The 24,746-nt window shown below is 50.5% G+C and overlaps 1 protein-coding gene across 7 annotated transcripts in view; it reads right to left on the reverse strand.

Moving 5' to 3' along the window:
• The window catches only part of PGPEP1 (pyroglutamyl-peptidase I), a 33,557-nt gene extending 10,422 nt beyond the window's left edge, over positions 1–23,135 (reverse strand). For 2 of the 7 annotated variants that reach the window (XM_053668101.1, XM_053668100.1), the window contains exons 1-4: positions 23,047–23,132; positions 21,064–21,116; positions 8,484–8,600; positions 6,487–6,719 (exon numbers count right to left, since the gene is read on the reverse strand). In XM_053668101.1, the coding sequence (XP_053524076.1) occupies positions 6,487–6,719; positions 8,484–8,600; positions 21,064–21,116; positions 23,047–23,080 (437 nt within the window). In that variant the 5' untranslated portion in view covers positions 23,081–23,132. Of the gene's footprint in view, positions 1–1,941; positions 4,278–6,486; positions 6,720–8,483; positions 8,601–9,222; positions 9,361–10,541; positions 10,721–21,063; positions 21,117–22,231; positions 22,468–23,046 lie in introns of those variants that run through there. The other 5 variants (XM_037142044.2, XR_008392161.1, XM_037142043.2 and 2 more) reach the window with 5 other exon arrangements.
• Positions 23,136–24,746: the final 1,611 nt, after the last annotated feature.

Raw genomic sequence — 24,746 nt, forward strand, 5'->3', positions numbered from 1 at the left:
GTGGGCAGGAAGTCAGCTCTGCTTCCCACAACACAGGTGTGGCCTCCCAGGGTTCGGAGATCAACAGGCCTTGGGAGCCGAGAGCTGGCCCCAGACCGACTTTGTCTGGGATTTCCTGGAGATCAAGTGTGTGGGACAGGAATGTCGCTCACCCCAGGCCCCACCCTGCGGACAGGCAGTCAGGAGCCAGGGCCCCTCCCAGAGAATGGGGTCCTGCACCCCCTCTCAGTGCCCCGTTCCTATGGGAGAGGCAGGCACTTCTGTGGGTCTCTGGGAAGCTGAAGGAAAGGCTTGGGTGAGGAGGAGGAGGAGAAATAGATATTCAGTGGTGGGTGCAGCTCAGGGCTAGATTGAATGAAGTCCCTCAAGGGCTGAGAGCCACGGACACTCAGCTTGTGACAACTGCCACCACCCGAGGACAGGGCCTCTTGACAGGCATGTTCAGGATCCACCTAGGAGCTGACTTTCAAGATGCACCATCGGCACATGCCCCGCCCCGTACCCCAAACGGCCACTCGGCCAAGGGTCTGAGAGGGACCCTGGCTTCATCATGTTTCTCACCCAGAGGCAGCCCCAGGCTCTTACAAGGCACTTATGCCTACAGAAGGGAAGTTTCATTTGGAATACAAAAAAAAAAAAAAGTTTTTTTGCTCCTCCAACTCCATGGAAGCCACGGGACTCATGGCCATGAGGGTTGGGGGCAACCTGGCACTGAGGTGCCCTGCCTCTGTCCCCTCAACCATGGTCAGCACCCCAGGCTGGCAGTGGCTCAGTCTTCAGGTGGAGGCTGGGGACTCAGTGAAGAATGGGGCTTTGTCCCAGCATCCCCAAAGGGGAATTCTGGCTCAGACACTCCAAGGGGTGGAGAGGTCAAAGGTCAACAGTCTAGACAGTGGCAGTGGAAAAAAGAGGCTGGCGTGGTGGGCGGATTTCTCCTAGCAGCCCCCCCTCCCCCGCCTGGTCACCCCCCACCCCAAGGGGCACAGGCCTGCTGGTGTACGCCGCCGCCACTGGCCTAGATTCCAACAGAACCATCTACGATAACAATAAGGTATCTCAAATCCTCTTTCCCAGCTGTCCCCTGGAGCAGGCCCTTTCTGTTCTGTAAGTTTCCATGCCAGCAACCTGTGGGGCAGCTGAAAATTATTTTCCTTGCTCAAACTATTGCAGTCTGATACTTCCCCCAAAGACTGGGCACTGACTAGAAAGCCACGATTTTGCCCCCAACATGGCCCTGTCTCTCCCAGTGGCCAGGGTACCTCGGCTGCTCCTTGACCAGACCATGTGGGCCAAGTGGCACCCAGACCAGAACGCCAACTTGAAGTCCTCCTTCTTTCCACCTTTCTTTCTTTCTATCTACTCTGTCTCATTTATTTTTCAAGCTACGTATTTATGCGCATACCACTGACTGACCTTTTGTGCAGGGAAGGGGGAGCCAAGGAACAGAGCGAGTAAAGGCACAAGGTGCAGAGGCTCTGTCTGGCATGGTAAACCAGACACCCAAATCACCGTCCCTGCCCCACCCTCCACTTCAGCACCCTCAACAGGGGCGCGCAGGGGGATAGGCCCTCCTTAGCTTACCTGTAAGGTGCCCCCAGCACTACCTCGCACTTTCCCCACCAGCCTTCACAGCACATCCCTCAGCCCCTCTTCCCACCCTCGGCAAGGCCGCACCCGCCTCTTCCGGCATCAGTCTCCTCCACACCTGACAGGCCACGCCCCCTTCACAGACCCAATCTTGTACCCCTTCTGCATCCCCAATCTAAGACTCTGAAAATGACAGGGAAGAGGAATGGGACCTGGTCCGCCTTCTCACACAAGGACATTTTAGTCTGAGACCCAACAAATGCAGACAGACACATTATGGAGTGAATGGGTGAGTTGACCCAAAAGAAAAAGATTTAAAAACTCAAAACGGAAAAAATAAAAAGCCGGCAGGGAGCGACTGAAATATTTAATGGCTGTCTGACTAAATAAAATGAGCCGAATGCTCTGCATCGTGGAAAAGGACAGGCCTGGGTCCGCCAGGAAGAAACCCCACACACAGGACACACAGCGACACACACAGGACACAAAGCGACACACACACCCTCAGCAGCACTCAGGCGGTAAGTTATGTCTAAGTTGCTGACTGCAGGGCGCTTTAAACGGAGAGGCAAAGTGAGGACAAAAAAAAGATGAAAACACGGCGTTTGCGGAGGCTGCCGGGCTCCAGCAGGTGCCAGGCTCTCTGCACCTGGCTCACTTCCAGCCCCTCAACCCCCCCATCTCACCTAGATTCATTTTCTCCTCAGAGCCCAAGGATCAGACCTTTGGGGAACAGAGCTAGACGGAGCTTGCTGTTATGAACAGAACTCCTGGGGGACCCCTCCCCTGGCCTTGAGCACCCCCACATTCAAAAAAGCCAGTTTCTGCTCATAGAAGCCGCGGAGGGAGCAGATGCACTGACATGCTACATACCCAGATTTCTCAGACCACAGACTCAGACTGGGGACGTGGAGGGGGGGTTTCTGGCCGAGGCAGAGCTGACACGGACAGGGGAGCAGAGGCCCGAGCACTTCAACCTACTGGCCACAGTCCACACCCCCTGCCAAGCACCCACCGCAAGCCTTCCACCTGTGCCCACTTTCCCCCTCCAAAGAAAGTGCCAGGCTCATAAAAAGCCTTTAACTCAGAAACCCAACTGGTCCCCAGTCAACACAGCAGCTCAGCAGAGGCGGGAACCACTCCGGTCAGGTGTTCCTTTTTCTTTTAAGAAAAATGAACAAAAAAATCACCGACATGATCCAAGAGAGCATCAGATTCTGGCACACTTCACACCTAAGGAAAGGATAAAGCCGAATGTTCTCCAAGAAAAAAAATAGAATACTTCCAGAATGTGTGTTTTCCTCAGTTGGCTTCCTGGCTGCTGCGGCTGCTGCTGTCCTGTTCCCCTGAGGGTATCAAGGTCCAGCTGGATATGGCTGCCTCCTGGGAAGCATCACTTTCACCCCTGGCTGGGAAGTTCAAAGTTGCCAGGGAGGGAGATTCTGGGTGACTCTCCGAAAAACCATCTACACAAGAGCCCGCTGACTGCCCCTCTGCCCTATTGCTCAAACGCACACACGGAGCTCAGCAGACTCCGGCCTCCAGGCCCTGCTTCAGGCACCCCCCTTAGGGAAACCAGAAGCCAGTCCCTAGCACCGAAGCTGTGACAGTCCAGGCCAGGTGCAGAGTGGGTCTGCAGCTGCTACAAGTTTTTACATGTTAAAAAGAAAAAGTCCTGTGCACATCGAAGTGTACTTTCCCCCTGGTGGCCCTGCTCCCAAGCTCATGGCATGGGTGTTGAAAGGGTCAGCCAACACTTTCAACCTCCCAGGGCATCAGACCCCACTCCCCTGTGGCCTGGTGAGGGCCCTGACTGACCACCCCAAGCAAGGGGACCTCAATGTCACCTCAATGTCAGTCCTCAAACAAACATGGAGGTCCAGTCTTAAGGTAGGAGGCAGGAGGGGCCGCACCCCAGGAAAAAGAAAAGACACTTTTGTTGTGGACTAAAGCCTGCGTTTCAACCAAAGGGAATATAAATTACTTGGTGCCCAAACTAGCACTGTTGTTTTAAAAAGAAGAGTAAGAATTCAAAAGAAAGAAAGAAAGAAAGAAAGCCATGCCACATCCCAAAGCGGTCCTTTCTGGGGCTGCTCAAGCTGTTGGGACACTGATCTGGGCAAAGACTCTCTGAGAGGTTTTGAAGTTTTCGAGAAATGAGTCAAGAGACGGAGGAAACTCCGGAATCCCTCCCAGAGACCCAGGAAAGCGGGCACACGGGCGGCCCCTGCTGTGACACTGCAGAGCAGACGCCCGCCCGGGCAGGATTTTTGACAGCCCGGCCTCCCAGACATCCCGGCCACCTCCCCAGATGCACAGGGAAACAGAGAAAAAAATCTTCAGGCACCTCCTTCAGGTCGATCAGTGCTCTTGTGGAGGAAAAGGGAGAGGAGGTATGCAAATCAAAATATTTGATCCGAATTAGATTCCCAGCTGAAAGGTTTGTCTCCTCCTGGGGTCCCTGGTGGGACGAGGTCTTGGGAAGCCTGAGTGACTTTCAGTGTTTGTGGTGACAGTTGATTTTGCCTTCTGACTGCTCCAGGACACCCAGCATCTCCGCAATGATGGCCCGCAAGGCCCTGCCCAGCTGGTCTGCGTTGTACGGCTTGCCCAGGGGAGGCACGTGGACAAAGGCTGAGCGGCCGTGACTCTGGTACAGAGAGGTGTAGTAGGTGAAGTCGCAGAGGTACCTAAGCCGCAGTGCATGGGGAGCAGAAGAGACATCAACACAGGGTCAGCCTAACAGGAGAGGCTCCATCCAAACCCCCAGTAGGACACCCGACCTCACCAGAAATCCACAAGAGGGAAGGAATACTGCTTCTCCCCCCGCAGGTTGGCAGAAATTTTTCAAAATCTGATAATTCCCAGTGTGGGTGTGTATGTGGGGAAACGGCCAGTGTGAGGAGCTGCTAGCCAGGATGCAAACTGCCCCACAGCAGGCAGTTTGGCAGGCCAGCAAATTACAAATGTGAGGTCTCTACAAACTGATAATTCTGGTTTTTAGACTCAACCTTCAGCACCATTTGCACAGGTGCCCAAGAAAGATAAAGTGTGGGCTGAGGCATTCTGTACAGCGTGTAACAGCAGGAGAGCAGGAAGCAACCTGGTAGGGACTGAATGTCTGACCTTCCCCCCAACAAAATCCGTATTTTGAAGCCCAAACTCTCAAGGTGATGGCATGAAGAGGTGGGCGTCTTCGAGAAGTGAAAGCCCTTGTCAGTGGGGTGAGCACCTTTCATAAAAGGGACCCCGGAGAGCTCTCTTGCCCTTCCCACCACGTGGGGACACAGCAAACAAGACGGCAGCTACCTGGAGGAGGGCCTTGGTCAGAACACAACCAAGCTGAGGCCTTGACCTTGAACTTCCCAGCCTCCAGAACTGTGAACGATACACTTCTGGGGCATTTTGTTCTAGCAGCTCAAACCGACTAAGACACAAGCTGAAGGTCCGCTGACAGAAGAATGGCTTAATAAACTCCAGTTTGTCCACACAGCGGGATACCATGCAGTCATTTACAAGGCCTGCGGGGAAGCCAGAGGAAGGCACAGAACTCGCCACGCCCCAGTCACGTGTCCACAACACTCAGGGAAACCTGCGCCACGTAACCCCATCCACGCAAAGCAGAGCAAAACAGGCCAGAATCCTGAAGCAGCACGCCAAGTGTTCTCTCCGTGTATGAAAACATGTAGGGGACAGGAGGTTTCATAATTTGTCTTATTTCACAGAGGGATCACTAGGGGCAAGCAGAGATGGCAAGAAAATTTTGCACAATGGGAACACATGAGAACATATTCCAGAATTATCTGTGCAATTTAAAACTCAAAGAGACTGATGGCGAATTCAGTCACTCCTACATTCAGTCAGTGAACTGAACCTGTCATCTGCTGCCTTTGGGCTGGAGAAGGGTAAGGAGTGTTGAGGAATCAAGGCGCCTGGTGCTGCTGCCGAGAGGGAGCAGGAGCGGACACGGCTTGGTTTGGGAGGTCGAGGAGGCATCCCTGAGGAGGCGACAGGCTGGAGCCCAGAACTGAAGAGGCCTCGTCAGAGGGAGGCAGATTTGGACAGAGGCCACACCAAGGGCAAAGGCCCTGAGGAGAGAGTGAGTGGGTGTGAGGGACGTGGGTCAGGGAGGCAGTGGGGAAGGAGAGGATGGAGGCCGATGTGGGTGGAGGAGTGGGTGGGGCCAGACCGCACAGTGCCTAAGGATGGTGGGATTTGGTTCCAGGTGCAGTGGGGAGCTTTAGGAGGGATTTAAGTAAGGAAGGGACAGCATCTGATTTAAATTTATAAAAGACCTTGTTAGTTTCCCTCCCAAATTCACGTTCACTCAGAACCTCAGAATGAGACCTTATTTGGATATGGGGCTTTTGCAGATCTACAAGCCAAGGGACGCAAGGGGTTGCTCGCAGCCAGCAGAGCAGGGTCAGGAGAGAGGCAGGGGCAGATTCTCCCTCAGAGCCTCAGGAAGGCACAAACTTGCCGACACTTTGATTTTGGACTTTCAGCTTCCAGCACTGGGAGAGAACACATGTCTGTTGTCCTAAGCCACCAAGTTCATGGCTTTGTTACAGCAGCCGCAGGAAACTAGTACAGAAACAGACTGCTTGGAGGGAGCAGGCAGGGTTGGGGCAGAGGTGGCAGGAGGAACGCCAGGGACCAGGCCGCAGCAGGGTCCTGCTGGGAGGTGGCAGGGGCCTGGGTGGGAGAAGTGGGCAGAGCCCCACAAAATGAGTTTCGGAAGCAGAATTAGTGGGACCTGTTAGGTGTAGGTACTTTGCTCTGTAGCTTAGGCATGGTGACTGCTCAGTCCACTGAGGCCAAAGCCAACACACTTGACTTGCTCAGCACCAACCTGGTGGAGGGGGAACCCCTGCTCACACCCACCCCATGGTGCCCTACCTGCCGGCATCTTGCGAAATGGTCACCGACACATCCAGGCCCAGCGTAGTGACCCTCTTACACACAGCGTCCATGTCGATGATGGAGTCGATGCTTTCGGGCCCGTCTTCCACGCAGCACTGGGAGCCGGGGCAAAAGTGGCAGTTGTCCAGTCCTTTGTAGCCCTTGTTGTGGCCGCACTTTTCCAGTGTGACTGTGGTGGCCATGCCCGACACACCCACATGCACCACTAGCTGCAAACAGACAGACAGGACTTTACGGGGTCTGTCCATGGGATGAGGGGACCCCTCGGGTCAAGGAGAAGGTGGCGTTCTCACTGGGCTCTACCTGGCATGACACCGTTTCTGACCTCTGGCTGCTGGAACAGGCCCTACAGTCACTGCTGCAGAAAGGCATGCTGGGTAAAACATGCAGGAACACGAGATATGCAAGATGTTTACCGCAGCTTTTGTTTGTGCTTAAAAAAAAAAAACTTATATTTTTTTTAAGAGAGAGAAACATTGGCCCTGGCTAGTGTGGCTCAGTGGATTGAGTGCCGACTTGCAAACCAAAGGGTCCTGGTTCAATTCCCAGTCAAGGCACATGTCAGAGTTGTCGGCCAGATCCTAGTAGGTGGGTGGCTCGAGTGTCCCCACACAGATGTTTCTCTTCCTTTTTTTCTCCCCCTTCCCCTCGCTAAAAATAAATAAATCTTTTTAGACATGGGTTTGCTGTTCCACTTATTTATGCATGAACTGGTTGATTTTTGTATGTGCCCTAACTGGGGTTTGAACCAACAAACTTGGTGAATTGGGATGACACCCCAACCAACTGACCAGAGCCACTGCAGCTTTTGATACAATCAAACACTGGAAACAACATAATTAGGCATTTGTGGGGGTTGGTTAAACATCATGAACTACTATGTAGCTGTTAAAATGCCCAAAGCAGTTCAACAAGGAGTGACCTTCAAGACATATTGCCAGCCCTGCTGCTGTGGCTCAGTGGACTGAGGGCCGGCCTGCAAACCAAAGGGTCACCGGTTCGATTCCCAGTCAGGGCATGTGCCTGGGTTGCAGGCCAGGGCCCCAGCAGGAAGTGTGTGAGAGGCAACCACACACTGATGTGTCTCTCCCTTCCCCTCTCTCTAAAGGTAAATAATTTAAAAAAGACATATTGCCAAATGTAAAAGATGAGGTATAACTTGTAGGAATCTCACCTAAAAATAATCAAAGATGTAATAATCTCTCAGTGGTGACTTCGGTGTTATTTATAAAAATGAGAAAAAACACAGAAATGAGTGGCATGCCCAATAATAAGAGGATGGTTATATTAATATATTAATTACTAAAACTTACCCATCAATTAAAATAATGTTTAGGGAGAATTTTTAAGGACCAAGGTGACTAAATGCTTATGATAAAATATTTATAAAAAGTAAGATATTATATTGGATACAGTGTCATTTCAACTATCAATTACTGACATGTATACTTTTTTTAATTTTAAAAGATTTTATTTATTTTCAGAGAGAGGGGAAGGGAGGGAGAAAGAGAGGGAAACATCACTGTGATATAGCCTCTCCCACCCGCCCTACCAGGGACCTGGCCTGCAACCCACGCACGTGCCCTGACTGGGAATCGAACTGGCAACCTTTTGATTTGCAGCCGGCGCTCAATTCACTGAGCCGTGCCAGCCAGGGCTGGTGTGTGTACTTATGAACAGAAGGGGCATTGTAAGAAAACATGTGAACATTTACAATGCAGGCAGCCACGGGTCACACGTGGCTCCTGAGCACTTGACATGTGGCTGGTACAAGTCAAGATGTCCCGTCCAGTGTAAAATATGCCAGATTTTGGAGATTGGGCACGAAAAGATGTAAAATGTCTCATTAGTGATTTTTTAAAATGTTGATAACATGTGATCAAAGCAAGAACAAAGCCGCACAAGTCACCCTGGTGGGGGCGCCCACCTGCAGGTCCTGAGGGGGAAGCAGCCCCTGCCTTTGCCCCGCTCACCTGTGGGCTGTGCTTCTCCCACAGTGCAGGGATGAGCCTCTGAACTGTCTTGTACTCGACTGGAATCTCATAGACGTGCAGGTCCACGCTGTCGCCAAGCCCCAGCTTCTCCAGCTCCTAAAAGCATGACAGGAAGTGTCATGGCATCAGGTGAGAGCTGCGGGACGATTTGTCCCCTGGGGATAAACTGATCCATCCTCAGAAACAGGAGGGTCTCCTGACTCTGGGCAGAGTGGGCAGGCAAGTGTGCTGGCCCACCCCGAAGCTCCTTGCTCACCCTCTACCCCACCTACTCTCCTCAAACTCTATCTACATGCCCACGCATGGCAGGGGTGTGATGCTGTGGCCCTTGGAGCTAGCTTCTGGAGGTCTGAACCCTGCCGGTGCGACCTTGGGCATGTTACTTAAGCTGTCTCAGTTTCCTCATCTGTAAAATGGGGATAAAAAGCACTTACCTCACAAGGTGGTTACTAATTAAATGAACAAATTCAAACTGAGAGTTCCAAGCAATGCTCACATAATGTTGCCTACTGCTACTACTCTTTCAGTGATTACACCTCCCCCTCTGTTACACCCAATAAGAACTTTTGCAGACTCGGTGCACGGCACACAGCAGGACCTCAGTACACATTTACAGCGGCTCCCCAACCCCTTGTGGAGCCTCTGATCATCTTGGGTACGAGGTGGTTTAAGAATGTCATGAATCATACAGAAATGGGCTGTGGGTAACTGCATGCACCTTTCTGGGGGAACGCTGATGCTCTCCACCAAGGATCCAGATATTCACTCCTTCCGGGCAGAGCCAACCACCTGGCTGGCCCAGAACCAGGTGTGATTCACTGCAGGAACAGTGATCCTGCCAGCCCGGCACCCACAGGTAGGCAGAGACATTTGAGGATGAAGATTTCTTTCAGCTCGATATGAAAATCTGGGCATTCTTCACAGTAAAATTAATACTCCAAATAATGATGATCAGTAGGGCTATTTCATGTTATTCTCAGATCTCAGGCAGTGGTTTGAAAATGCTACCACTGGCGGACAGTACCCAGGGCAGGCATTTGTGTGACTGGCCTCGCTCTTGCAGAGGCTTCAGGATTTCCTTATCCGGGTGCCTTGGCTCTGCTTTCCACATGGTCCCAACTGCACACCCAGTCACTGTGGTTTACGCCAGAGAGTGTCTGATGCCTGCAAAGCAGGTCCCTCTTCACTGACAGATGATTCCAAATTGCTCCCCAAAGAGGATGCATCAGGTCACCTGGAAACACGGGCACCTGGAGGACAGGTGGGGTGTGATGGGAGTGTGACTGTGTGTGTGTGGGAGTCTCATGTTCCAACACCAAGAACTGAACCCCATCCCTCTCACCGCGTCCACTGACATGCCAGACCAGGAAGGACTCCTAGAGAAATCCGACAGCAGGATGGACAGACGGCTGGCAGTGGGGGTGAGAGGGTTATACTTTGTGTGAAATTGGTTTGAAAACATTAAAATATACTAAAGAGAAACTTTGTAAAATATTTTATTTCTCCCATGGTCAGTTTTCTTGGTTATTCATGTTCTTATTCTTTGTGTTCCCTTTCCATTTAAGCCTCACCTTCTCAGCCTGTGCAACAGGATCAGAGAAGACATTCTTTCAAGGCTTTGCGGACTCAGAGACAAAGCTGGTGCAGGCCCACCAGCATCCATCACATTCCTAGTTGACTGTATCGCTTTTCACACCACCAAGCCCCAGATAAGTGCTGGAGGTTTCAGATCTGTGATCACCATTTCAGCTCCCCAGTTTCACGAACATTTACCCAGCTTCTGCACATTGGAGTGATTCTATGGCCCCAGAAACTCGGACAGACCACCATTCACTTGAAGTTTCCTGGATACGCCTGAGTTTTGCTTGGCAAATCAATTTGGAAAAGGGCACTGGAAAGATGAGTGCCCCAAGCCAGGGCAAAGGTCAAGTCTGACAACTCGGGCAACACTGACAGTGGGAATACAAATTGTAGACCTTTTTGACTGACACTGCAGCAACACATTCCATGGTCAACAGACCTCTAACTGAACTGTACCTGAAATTTCTGGAAGCCCTGAAAGCCAGTTTTTCTGGAAGCCATTAGAATGTGCTGTGGAAGATAGTTTTTCTCTTTGCAGTAGCTGAAACTGGTGCTCAGATCGCTTTCTCTCCAGAAGAACAACAGCTCCACCTACAGGTCTCTCCAGAACAAGCCTGGCAGTTCCTGATGAAACACTGGGAAGAAGGAAAAAAGCAACCCTGGCCAGAAGAAATTGAGGATCAGGAAAACCCCATCATGTGGGTGGCCGGAAGGCCAGGGAGGGCTAAGCAAGCCTCCCCTGTTAAAGGTGACCTCAAACCAGGGGCAGTGACTCCCAGTAAGAGGTAGCATCCCTGTGAAAACATACCCTAGAAAGAATATACTCAATCTTTCAGATGCCCAAGTTTCAGGACTACAAACTCATTTGGCCCTGCTGCTCTCTGCACGAGATTTTAAAAGCCATAAATGACACTGTACAGAGCAGTATGCCCAGGGCCAGCCTCTGCTGTTCAGTACTGGATTTTAAAGATGTCTTTGCATTCTGGTTAACCAAGACTCTCAACTTTGTTTGCTTTTGAATGGCAAGACCCAGATCCAGGGTCAAGACTCAGAACTGCTGGGTAGTCTTACACAAGAGTTAAAGAACTATTTGATGATTTTGGAGGAGACCTTGAGCCAGGACTTGAAAGATCTAAAACTAGAAGAAGGAACTCTGTTATGCATAATTTAGCTAATACTAAAGCTACCCTGAACCATTTGGCTACCCTGAACCATTTGGCTTTCTGAGAGGGAAAGGGAAGCAGAAAGAGAGAGAAAGAAATATCAGTGTGTGGTTGCCTTTTGCATGCCGCCTCCCCCCCCAAGGAACCTGGCTCACAACCAAGGCATGTGCCCTGACTGGGAATCGAATCTGTGACCCCTCGGCTCATAGGCAACTGCTCAGTCCACTGAGCCACACAAACCAGGGCCCATTTGGCATCTCGTGGATATGAAATATCAGCACAGAAAGCCCTACAGGGTCTGGATGCCATTAATCTCCTTGCCTTCCTCTCCCTTCATCACCCTTCTGCTCAGTCCCCTTCAGCACAAGGTCTCCCTCATACCGGGCACAATCCTGCCTCAGAGCCTTTGCACTGTCTGTTCCCTCTGAAGGGCATGCTCTTTTCCCTCACTTTCGGGTTATTTGACTCCTCCTTAGCCTTCATGTTTCAGTTGGCTTCCCATCCTGAGAAGACTTCTGGAAGCCCAGCTCCCTTTGCACAATCTCTCGGGCTATGAGAGCATCCTTGCCACTGCACGGGACACACACACACAGTAGGTGCTCCTGAATGTCAGCTGAACAACGGAGCAGCTCAACGTGGACTGAGAACAAACAGAGACCCAGGGACTCTGCAAATGTACAGGACCCTCCTGAGGGGTCTCACCTTCCTCAACAGTAAATGGGGCTCAGACTAGCTGCTAGCTGGGACTCTCTTTCCTTTTCATCCTTTCCTACATTTAAAAGTAGCTCCTCACTACTCGCAATCTCCAAATAATAAAGACAGTCTGATGGGGGACTCAAGAGTTAGAAAAATTTAGTTTAGGTAATAGCTAATAAGCTTAGTAATCAATGCATGTAAATAACTCCTGTTCCAGGAACTGAAGGTGTGACCCACCCTGACTCCAGGAGACCATAAACAGTACCACCTTTGTGCCCCAGGAAGACTGCAAGCAATCAAGACATATCTGAGCCATTGTGCTCCATGGAGAGATGACCACTACCCAGGACACCAGTGAAAGAATGCTGCAGGCTTTATCTGATTAACTTTTTCCCTGAATTCCAAACCCCTTGCCTACTCATTTCTTCTCCTTATAAAAAGGGTCGGTTTAAAATGAAATGTAAGACGGCCTGTTACAGCACATAACCCACGGTCTTCTCGGATCCCCGGCCATCAGAATACAACGCCCACATAGATCCGGTCCCTTCTCTGTCCCACTGCTGTGGTGGTGACAGGCAGCCCGAACGCCGGCTTTTCTGGTTTCAAGTCCAAGAGTGTCCATCAATGGATGAAAGGATAAATAAACAAAATGTGGGCTACCCACACAGTGAAATAGTATGCAGTCGCAAAAAGAAATGAAGCACTAACACAGGCTACCACATGGCCGAAAACTGAAAGTGTTATGCTGAGGGACAGAAGCCAGACATGGAAGGCCACGCAGTGTGTGACTCCGTCTCTGTGAAATGCCCAGAACAGACACACTCACGGGAACAGGGAACTGATGAGCGGTTGCCAGGGGCTGCGGGAGGGGTGAGACTGCTCAGAGGGTCGGGTTTCCTTTTGGGCTGATAGAAATGTCCAGGACAAGAGAGAGGTAGTAGTTATACAACATTGTAAATGTGCCAAATGTCATTAAATTGTATACTTTAAATGGTTATATAAGTTTAATCTCAATTTTAAAAATGTAGCCCTTAGTTGCACGGATGGTGGCTAGAGCTAGATGGCTAGATTTGCTCCTCCCCCGCTCACTGGTTGGGTGACCTGGGGTGCATCACCCACCCTCTCTGAGTTTTAGTTCCATCCTCTGTACATGGGAGTGATGGTAACACCCATTTCACAAGGAGGAAGAAAGGAAACAATATGCATGAAAGGCACGGTGCCTAAGAAGGGCTCAAAACATGCTAACTTAAACTGTATTTTAAAACATGAGCATGCTTCCTTCAAAAAACATCAGAACAACTTCTTCTAGCTAAAACGGATCCATGGAAATCAGATTTACCCTCCTGTCTGGAACTACTGAGAAAAATATGTAAAAATAACAGTTTTCAGACATATAGTTCAGTCAAAGCTGAGGTTCTAGAAAGGGTAAGGAGGCTACAATCTGCAGGGTGGAGCCCCAGATACTTGGAGGAGAGGGAGCAAGAGGGAAGGGAGAGGCAGGGTACTTGGAGGAAGAAGACAAAGGGGAGTGGACAGGAGAAGGAAAAGGGAGGGGGAGCGAGGGAGCGAAACCTCCAGGTCCAAAGATATTTTGAGCATCTGAGGAGTGATGGGCATACACACAAGCTGAGGTCAGAGACCGCAGAGACAGGGCTACTGGAAAGGATCAGAGGGACCAACGCTCACCGCTCACACCGGTCTTAAAATGCCTGGTGTTCCCACCAGCTGGAATGGAAAAACTTCATGACGACGTCAGGGGACATGAGCCCTGTGAATAAAGACTGCTCTGGTCCTGAGTAACAAAATTGAACAGCAAGCCTGGAAAGGATGACTGTTTCCAGTAACTTAATTGTATCCTAGAACAAAGCTCAAGAACATTTAGAGGAAATACAAAAGTATCCGGTATGCCACAAGGTAAAATTCACAGAAATTCACAGTATCTGTCATCTAGCTGAAACTTACCAGGCATGCCAAGACAGAAAACTACCACCCAGAATTAGGACAAAAATCAATCAATGGAAACAGGCCCAGCAGTAACACAAATGACAAAATTAATAGATAGGACATTAATATAGGTGTGTGTGCATGCGTGTGTATATTTAAAGCTAGACAATCAAGTTTGAAGCTGCCACCTCACTACAAGAACAGGTCCCATCTGCACATTTCGGAGGTAAGTTACTCTTCAGGACAGACACTTCCATGCAGTGTCTGCATGCAGACTTAAACACACCTGAGAAAATGCATAGTATTTATTTTTACATCATTTATATTCTTTGGCAATTGTGTTTTCTCGACTGGGCAGATGGTTTTGGATATCTAACTGCATTATTGATTCTGTTCCTTCTGTTTTCTCTACTGTATGATATTCTGCCTTAGAAACTGCCATTGATTTAAACATTCCCCTACACTGGAATATTTGAGTGGATCCCAATGTTCAGTTATAAGCTATGCTGCAGCAAACATCCTTGTGCATATTTCTTGTACCATGTGTAACACGTAAACGGTAAGAAGTGGTCTTGCTTCAGTGCAAGATCAATACCTATTTAGCAGCAAGTGATACTGTCAAATCAAAGCTGCTCTCTCACCTCAGACTTGGTGCACCCTGGAGATGGTGGGGGGCGGACTTCAGGGGTTATAAATGAACCTACCTCTAATCCCCAACAGGAGACCCACTGAGCTCTTTTCTATCTTAAAAACAAATTCAAAGACACCAAAAGCACACATAATTTTTTTAAATAGAGGAATTATACTCCATAATTTTTTTTAAACTTCTGTGCAAAGGACACAGAAAACACAAACCATGGAATGAGAAAAAATGTTTGCAAATCACATATCTGTCAAGGGACCAATATCTAGAATATATAAAGAACACCTACAACTCAATAATAACAACAACAAAGCTAACCCAATTCTAAACCAGGCAGAGGACAGAACAGACATTTCTCTAAAGATACACAAATGACCAATAATGCGCACATGAAAAGATGCTCAGCATGACTAATCACTAAGGAAATGAAAATCAAAAGCACAATGAGATAACACCTCACACCCATCAGAGTAGTTTTTTCTTTCTCTTTTTTTTTTAAAGGAAAATAAGTATTGGTGAGGACATGGAGAAACTGGAACCCCCATGCACTGGGATGTGCGATGGGGATGTAAAATGGGCAGCTGCTGTGGAACACGGTATGGCTGTTCCTCAAAAATATATTGTTAAAGGTTTTATTGTATTCTCATTTGACAGAGAGGGGAAGGGAGAGAGATAGAGAAACGTCTATGCAAAAGAGAAACGCCAATCGGCTGCCTCGCCCTTGCAACCTGCAAATGAGCCCTGACCAGACACTGAACTGGCGACCCTTTGGTTATGGTGCGACACTCCAACCAAGCCATGCCAGCCAGGGCTGTTTCTCAAAAATATTAAACACATCCCTAAAAGAACTGAAAAAGACTTCAACAGATATTTGTACACCCATGTTCACAGCAGCATTATTCACAATGGCCAAAAAGTGAAAACAAAACATAATCCATCAATTAATGACTGTGTAAACAAAATGTGGTATATACATACAATGGAATACTATTCAGCCTTAACAAGGAAATTCTGGGGAGCATCTGAAATCTTGTTCCCTGACATCTGTTGTCAATTTGGCTCTTATAAAAATTCTCTTGCCCTGGCTGGCATAGCTCAGTGGATTGAGCGCGGGCCTGCGAACCAGAGTATCGCGGTTCGATTCCCAGTCAGGGCACATGCCTGGGTTGCAGGCCAGTTCCCAGCGGGGGACTCATGAGAGGCAACCATACACTGATATTTCTCTCCCACTCTTTCTCCTTCCCTTCCCCTCTCTCGAAAAATAAATAAATAAAATATTTTAAAAAATTCTCTTAAAAACAGAAAAGAAATTCAGACACATTATACGATGGATGAACCTCAAAAACGTGCTCAGTGAGCTAAGTCAGTCACCAAAGATGAATACTGCACGGTTCCAATCACACAAGGTCCCGAGAGCAGTCAGACTCGCACAGACAGGAAGTAGAAGGGGGGGTGATGGGGAGGGAGTGTTGAGTGGGGACAGGGTTTCATTTGGGAAGGTGAGAAGTCCTACAGATGGAGGGCGGTGATGGTCACACAACAGTTCGAATGTGCTTAATGCCAGTGAGTGTACGTTTAAAAATGGTCAAGAGGTAAATTTTACATTATGTCTACTTTATCACAATAAAAACGGCTGAGACCCACACTTCTTGAGAGAGGAAGAAGTCTGTGATAATTTGTGACCCAGCTGCCGGGGGGGCTGGAGGGCTGCGGGGAGAGTCATGCCCTCCCACCGCACCTGCACCCACTCAAGACACTCAAGTGCAAATACCTACCTACGAACCTAAATACAGCAACAAGCTCCAGCAGCCTGAGCAGCTGGAGGGCTAGTGGTGACTCGGCACGAACAGGCCATGTTATCTGAGTTAGCCGTGGGCCTCCTATGGCTTCCCCGGATTGTGAGAACAAAACTCCGACTGTGTTGTCTTCTAACAAGGCAATTAGAGATTTATGATTATACTAAGTCAAACTTTTATTTGGGGGCATTTTAAAATTTTTATTAATTATTATAAATTAATGTACCTTTTCAAGTTCTAATTATAACCAAGCATAATGTTTTATTTTCATTTTTCTGAGCAATAAATGAAAATACACCATTAGCCATAAAAAATGGCTTAAAGTCAAGAAAAATTTTTAATTATATTTATCTTCTTATTTCTTTCTCTACAGAGAGAAAATCCAGGGACTCTGGGCACGAGAAGACTTCTTTGCACTATTCTTGTAACTTGTCAAAAAATTTTTCTTAGTTGTAAGGGGATGAAGATGGTTGCCTCCCCTCCCCACAGGGCGGGGAGGGGTGTGCGGCAAAGACTCTGACCTGGCGCAGGCAAGTCACCTCAGCTGTCCTTGTACCGCATCGCCGCCCTCACACTCCCTTGCTGTGATCCCCGTTCTTACCCCCCTGCTCAGAACTTTCCTGCCCCGCCCTGTGTCGTCTTCCTGTGGCCCTGAGAGCCTTTTCTGGCAATAGGAAATAGGCTGAAAGGCCAAAAATTAAAAGAATCTATCTCTCAGGCTGAGTGAGGATTTAAAAGGATTGTGTGTATTTGTTCAGAATTTCAATTGGGAAGTTGTCCCCAAAGTGAGCCCCTCATAGGCCCAACCAAGTCAATTTGGGGGCAGCACTTCTGAGAGCAGAGAGATGAAGGAAGCTGCTAATCTGATTACTGACCCACCCCAGGAACCCTCTCTGGGGAAGGGAAACCGTCCCAGAGGCCACGGTGACCTGGGATCTGCCACAGGGGATGCCGGGTTCTACTGGCCAGCTACCCCTGCAACCCTCTCTGCCCTCTTCCCCAGCATCAGCCTGATAGCCACTTGCCCACATCATCTTTGTGGTAGGAAATGAGCTGGGAGACACAGAATGAGCCACCAGCTCAACCTAACCTTTGCTCCTCATGTCCTCTGGGTGCCTGCCTAGCCCCTCTCCAACCGGGGGAAAAAAAAATCTAAACTGTGAAAACCACCATCAAAGAACATGCATACACTTCATACCAGCAGCCTCACAGCGAGGCAGTCACCTATTTGCAAGAGACCCAGAAAGGAGCGTCAGTGCTGCTTTGTTCTTAGGGAGCACCCTGACCGGTGTCAGTGGTTGGGTGTCACCCAGCAGAGTGAAAGGTCACAGGTTCAATTCCCAGTCAGGGCACATGCCTGCATTGTGGGTTTGGTGCCCAGCTGGGGTGCATGTGAGAAGGAAGAGGCAAGCGATCAATGTTTGTCTCGCTCTCTTTCTTTCTCCCTTCCCCTTTCTCTCTTAAAAAATAAAAATAAAAAAATATTCTTAGGGAGCAAACCTTGAAGCCCCCCAATGCCAATGTCAATAGGAGGAGGGGGTAAGTCAGGAAAAGAGCCAGTTGCCCCCCTTCTCCAAAGCAGGCTAATAAGCAAAAGCAGCTGGCACACTCAGGCACAGAGGCCGTGCCGCACCTCCCAGAGCTCCTCTCTGCTGACTAAGCTCAGGATGGCAGCCGTCCCCGGGGCGGGATGGGGAGGCAGAGGGTACTTTCTGGGTGGAGCGCAATGTCCTCTATCTTGCTCAAGGCATTGGAGACATGGGCATAAATACTTTTCTCCAGTGATGGGGCCAATGAAGATCAGTACATGTGGTTTTATGCAAATTATTCCCCAATTTTAAAAAGGGCAGTAAAGGTCAAAGAGCAGCTGTGAAGTTCATCTGACATTATGAAAAGTGAGCAGCCGTAATCTCCCTCAATTCTTTGCCTCTGAACACTTTCTGCTCCAGTGGACCAGCTGGTTGTCCTGGGGGGGGGAGGCTGGCAGCACACCCCGAGTCCCACCGCAATGTGCAGGGAGCGCCGAGCACACCCCGTGAGAGCAGGGGACGGCCAGAGCCCCAGACGGCGCATTGTCTGCGCCCTGTCTACCTGACAGGACTCCGGCACTCGGACTCGTCTGACCGATTCCCTTGACCCTGCAACAAAGACCCCTTTTGTTCCCTGGTTAATATCCTTAGCAGGTCTGTCTAGACTCACTGTGGCAGTAATTGTCTTATGATGTCACAGGGACCTGTGACCCGGCTCCTCCTCGCCTGCTCAGGCAGGGAATACCCCAGACAGCTCCAAGCCAAGGGGTCCCTGCCCTTGGGACCTACGCCTACCTGGGCCTCCTGGGAAGACAGACATGAAGCTGGTGTCCCATAGCATGTGGGAGAGACAGGAAAATGAAAAACATATTCTCTCCTGCAAGAGGTGCTGAGGAGCACCATCCTGGGGAAAGACCACAGAGTGGGGGGTTCACCCCTCAGTCCCCAGAACGCCCACCTCCTGATGTTGCTGGTGGACAGTCACCCAGGGCTGAAGAAGGAAGGTCATGTGCAGGAAGGGGAGTGAAAGACGGACAGAGAGAGGTGGAATAGGAAAGGAAGAGAGACTTCGAGAGACTCACAGAGAGGCCAAGAGAAACAAGGAGACAGAAAAACAGGAAGAGATGGAGAGAGAGAAGAAGATGAAGAGGCGGGGAGACACAGGTTGAGACAGAGAAAGACAGTGAGGCCGAGAGACAGAATGGGAGAGAAAGAGAGATAAAAGAGAAAGAGAGATGGAGAGAGAAGAGGAGAGACAGACAGAGCGAGAAGTTAGCTGGTCCCTGAGAGAGGAGGAGGGGCTCCTTCTACAGATGGCAACCTGGGCTTCTGGAAAATCAGCCGGGACAGAAAGTAATGCTGTCCCTCTGTGCAACCAAACCCCATCTCCAGCTTCAGGGGACGGCCCTCAGCCACTCCTGCACCTTGAGTCTGGACCACACCAAGCACACTGGGGCCTAGCTCCTGAGGCGTGGACTCGCCCTCTCCAGCAGCTGCACTCTGTTCACAGGCAAATCTGCTTTATCCAGGCCAACTAAAAGGCACCATGGTGGCTCCGGCTCCGAGACCCCTGGGTCGACTGCGCAGACCACGCAGGACGACTCAGCTCCAATGACCCGGTGTCCTAGCACTGGCGAGACTTACCTGCAGTGGCAGTGATGCCAGCAGAGAGGCTTACACCTTGGGGAGGGGGCAGCCTCGAGGGGCACAGGGGCTCTGGAAAGAGGAAGAACGGGAAGGGGCTGGGATGATCTAAATCCTGATCCTAGATGCAGGTGACATGCAGGCGCCCGTGAATAAGATGCCGTGGAATTACATGAGCACAGGCATTTGGAGGACAGCCGAACCCCTCCAGTTCTGTTTTGTCCGTCTTAAACAAGGGAACAATCGGATCTGGGCAGGTTGGTGTCTTTTTAGCTGGGGAATGATGGAAAATCTTCTCTTGCTCATAAACTTGAGGAAGAAAATTGAAAGTCTTCCAGAGGCAAGGTCTGGAGATATGAGCAATTTTAACAGAAGGGGTGTTTCCCCTCGGGCAGTAGGATGAAAAGCAGCCACCCCCTCCATCCAAGTCCTAAAGCTGGGGGGGCATGGATTTCCAAAGATTGTTTAATTGATTTTTCTCCTATTTAGATGCAGATCATCATGTCTGGGGCCCAGGAATTCAGACACACGGCTTTGTGTCCACTCAGCCCCATGAAGGCTCGGGTCTGAAACTAGCACAAAGCCAGACACACACGTCTTCAGAAACACGCTGTTTCCTTTTTGTCTGGGGCTCCAGGGAGCGGGTGCTATGAGCAAGGCCTCAAACATGCTCCCATCTGCAGGGTCCTGGGGACCCCATCCTTCTGTCTCACTCACAAAATGGGGTAAATTTTTTACAAAAGGAAAGTGGCCAAGATTTTTGAGATCAGAGTAGGGGTGGTAAAAAAAAGTGGGGGCTCCAGCTAGGCATTAGCCCATCTAGGTTTCAGCTTGAATTTCTCTCCAAATTCAGGGCTCTGCAGTGGAAAGCCGGAGATGCCTTAAATCAAGCAGCTAATGGACTAGGATTAACACGAGTCTGGCTCCGGTCTCGCAGATCTGATTTATATAGGGAGAAAACGTTTCTCTCTTTCTCTCTGCCCATTGTTCCCTAGTCTGTCCCTCCAAATGCCCCATCTGACAAAGAAATTGGAAGGCTCACTGGCTGACACTCTGCTCAGGACAGCAGGAAAGGTTCCCCCACTCCTCAACCAACATGCAGGCTTCTCTTTCCCCAGCTGCTGGGAGGTACCAGTGAGGATCACCACACCTCCCCAAAAGGTTAATACATCCCCCAATATTTCTGCCTGGTGCCCCCAAAACCTGGCTGGGGCATGGGGCACTTCTGAGGCAATGCCACTCTGGTTTTTTGGCTGTGTGACTTCAGATAATTCTCTCCAGGCCTCAGTTTCCTCATCCGTCAAGTGGGTGCAGGAGTAACTGCTCCTAACCAGGGGCTGTTAGGAAAATTCAGAGTGCTGGGCTACAGAACATGCTTGCTTGGCTCAACATACATAAGTTATAGCAGCTGCTATCTGGGAAGATGCACACATCAAACTGAAATATGTCACAGGAAGCTTCACAGGAGATGTTCATGCTGTGGATTCCTTCCTTTCTTTGGTGCCAAATTGCCTGTGGGAGCCCAGCCCCAAGACTGATTCCTACCCTTTGGATCCAAATTACCTGGACTGCAACCCAGCTGGCATTCACGGTGTGTTCCCCAAAAGGACCAAACCCTAAAAAAAAAACAGTAAAAGCAGCATGTCACCACAGAGTGGCCCTTCCCAGCCTGCCAGACTCAGGCTGCTGACTCCATCTGGGAGAACAGGGCAGGGAGCTGCAGGAGCAGCTGACACCTGGGACAATGTTGGGGGCCTGTCCTGAGTTCTGGAGCACACCCAGTAGTGCTTCGGAGCTGCCCCCGACCCACACACACACTGGTCTGCTCTTCACTGAAGCTGTGTGTCCTTTCCTGCCCTTACGTCCACAGGCTCTCGTGCCCAGCAAAAGGCCACTGGCCTCCTTTTGCCCCAGAAAAGGCTGGTCTTGCTCCTTTCTCAACTTCCTCCCTTGACCTTGACTCAGCAAGTAATTATTTTATCACTGTTCCTGGGGGGGGTCTCTCCCCCTTTCTAGAAATGTAGGCACTGTGTGAATTACCACCAAATGAAGAACAGCCCTTAAGGGGTGCATGCAGGTGCCCCCCGGGCCGGACTGTCCATACATCAACCCACCACCCTCCTCACAACTTGTTCAAACTCCAGCCCCATTTAGGAACCGAGACGGTCGCCCAGAAACATGCCAAGTGCTCTGTGTGCACCGCATCATTTGGCCACATGGCACCCCCTCTCAGGAAAGGGGGGTTTCCTGGGCCCATTTCACAGAAGCCGGACTGAGGCCCCAAGTGGTTAAGCCAGCTGCCCCCAGTCACACAGGGAAAAGATGGAAGAGTTGGGATTCAAACCCAGACCCATGAGTGTATGGCTTCCCTCTTCTCATTACCCTGTCACCCTGACTAAAAAAATTAACATCTCCAACAGAGGCTGCTCTGGAAGTGTGAGTCACTACAGTTGGGCTGAGGGTCCCAGGTAGGGCCAAGACCCCGGGAAAGGATGCTATGCCTTGGAAGAGCTGGACTCCATCCCTCAAGCTGAGTCACGACCTCTCCACTCCCTCCCTTCTCTGTGAGACTCAGTGTCCCTCTCTGAAAAACGGAGACAGTTCAGATGTCATGAGCTCATGCAAGGAAAATGCTCAGTGGATAGCTGCCTGCACAGTCAGCAACAGAGCAACGAAAAACCAGATATAGGAGGGCTGCAAGGGGTGGTGACCCTCCCTCAATCACACATACCTGTTAGTCAGGTGAGTGGCTTCTTCCTGGGGATTCCAGGACCAGTTCCACCCTCCCAGATCACAGAACACCTGTGTGAACCGTATCTAGATTTCACTGGGACCACTCCAGGAGACAGTCAAAATGACTGCCCAGCTGCAGAAGTTGACACCCACGTGGTCTCGAGTTTCCTCGAGGAGGAACAGGTACTTTAAGGGAGTTGGTGACGGCGAGGGGCGGTCTCGCCAACAAACAGCCTGGGCAGAAAAGATTTTATCAAGACGGTCCCTGGGACATCCAGGAGAGTGGCCGGGCATCCGAGGTCTCCTGAGTTCCACCTGGCCTGTCTGGGGTGGAGCGGGGTGGAGAGCAGTCCCCCATTAGCTCAGGACTGGGGAGCAGTAGCTGTCAGGAGGTTCATCTATCACGGGGGCACTTCCTGCGCACAAATCGGCCTTTGTCCCCTGGGGCCGAGGGTGGGGGCCGGACCTCAGGAAGGGCAGGGAGTAGTCCAGTCTAGTGCACCCGCGGGGCAGACGAAACAGTCAGGTGCCCTTAAGGTCGCGGTGTCCACCGGAGGAAGGAAGGACGCCGGAGTAGCCTGCTCAGCGTGGGGAACTCAACTGGATCCCCACACCCCTTCCTGCCCTGACCCTGACACTGGGGCACCCCCTTCTTCACTTTCTACGTTGCACAGACGGAGCTGAGCTCCCGTGGGCGATGACATCTTCCAAACATGGCATGACTTTCCAGCACCTGCTCGGCCCGGCCCGGGCAACCGCACCCCACCCCCAGCCCTGCCCGCCCCTAGCCCGACTGCCGCCATCAGTGCTTACCCGTCACCACCACCGCCTTCCGGGGCTGCTCCATGGCGTTCGGGTTTCGCCTCAGACCGGCCCGGGGTCGTTTACGCCGCCGAGGCCCGGCCCTCAGCCACGCCCCAGCCACGTCCCCGCCCCTGGTCCCGCCCCACCCAGGCCGCTGGGCGTGCGCGCCCCCGGGGCCCAGACGCGTGTACCCGCGGCCGGGTGTTCAACCCTGGAACACCTGGCTCTGCCGTCCTCAGCTTCAGATTCTCACTTGAAATATGAGGACAGTTCTTCCCGTAGGGTGTGGCCGCTCGAACTCACTGATTCAGGTGCTGAGGTCACTTATTCCACAAGTGTTCATCGAGTGCCTGCCGTGAATATCAGGGAGTTCCCCCACTTCCCTGTGCACAAGACTTCTTTCCTCATCCCGTACCTGAGGCACAGTTCGGAAGGCCACTAGGCTAGACTCTCTGGGGTCACAGAAGTGACATGCAGGCCAGGAAGTTGAGCTCGGGAAGAGTTGAGTGGCACCAGAAGGTTCCCTTCAGGCTTCTAAGTTGCTAAGGAGGCTGATGTAGCCCAGAGACCTCAGCCTCCCCTCCTTCCATCTCCCACAAGCAACTCAGCAATCCTCCAAGGGACTAACACACTCCCACCTCAGGGCCTCTGCACTTGATGTTCCTTCAGGTACCAGGAACTGCTTCCTCTCCTTCGGGGCTCAGCTGGAACATCACCTCCTAGAAGCCCTCCCTGGCTGTCACCTCTTCCTTCAGGCCCTCCTTACCTCCCTGGATGGAATCACCACCACCCTAGGAGACACTTCTCGTTCCTTATTTCATTCTCTCCTTAGCAAAGATCACATTCAGAAATCGTTCTTCTATAGATATTGCTTTTCTGGTTTTTTTCCCATTTCCTTCGACATAGGGGTTAGGACTTTCATGCCAAAGGGTGTGTCTCTATTATCAATGTCCCTGCACCCAGTACAAGCCTGGCACACAGTTGGTCCCCCACCAATGTTCATCAGAGGCCAGAATTCCTCCAAAAATAGCCAGAAAAATAAAGTTTTTGAGTTTCTTCCCACACCTTCAGAAACAGGGCTGGACCTTAGACTTGGTCACTGACATCTCATTCCAAGCAGCCCTGCCCAAATTAGCCAGGGTGCTGCTGAAGTATCAGCTACCTCTGGCCCCGGGCCTCAGAATACCCAGAGCCCCATTTGCAAACTCAGACTGGAGGTCACCTACTCAGCAGCTATCTGAGTTGCTGGCAGCTTCAGGTAAAATCCAAAAAATTCAGAGCAGGCCTGGTCTGGCTGTGGGAGCAAGCCCCAAACCAAGTGGGAGAACAGAATGAAAATCTGAACCAGAATCAGGTTTTATAGCTCAAACATGAATAAGTGTCTGGAGCAAAGTGCACATTACTAGAAGCCTGGGATGTGAAGAGAGAGGTTTCACTTTCCCCCATCACACCAGAAAAAAGAGAGGAAACTGTTAATACCCAGAGTCAGCACTGAGGAGGAGAAACCATGATAAAAATCCCTGTAAGGTACAAAGTTCAAAGTATAAGAGAGGAAATCATTAAATTTTGAAGTTAGTCATTGAAGAGTTCATGGAGCAGCTATGCATTAATGCAGGTTCTGACAACTGCCAGGGACAAAGTCCAAACTTCAGATTAAGGAATGAAAACCAACTTCTTGGTCTCATATAAGTGGAAAGTCAGATCTTGAC

The sequence above is a fragment of the Artibeus jamaicensis genome, unplaced genomic scaffold, assembly GCF_021234435.1.
Source record: "Artibeus jamaicensis isolate MK-2021 breed Jamaican fruit bat unplaced genomic scaffold, CSHL_Jam_final contig_477, whole genome shotgun sequence".
Taxonomy (NCBI): domain Eukaryota; kingdom Metazoa; phylum Chordata; class Mammalia; order Chiroptera; family Phyllostomidae; genus Artibeus; species Artibeus jamaicensis.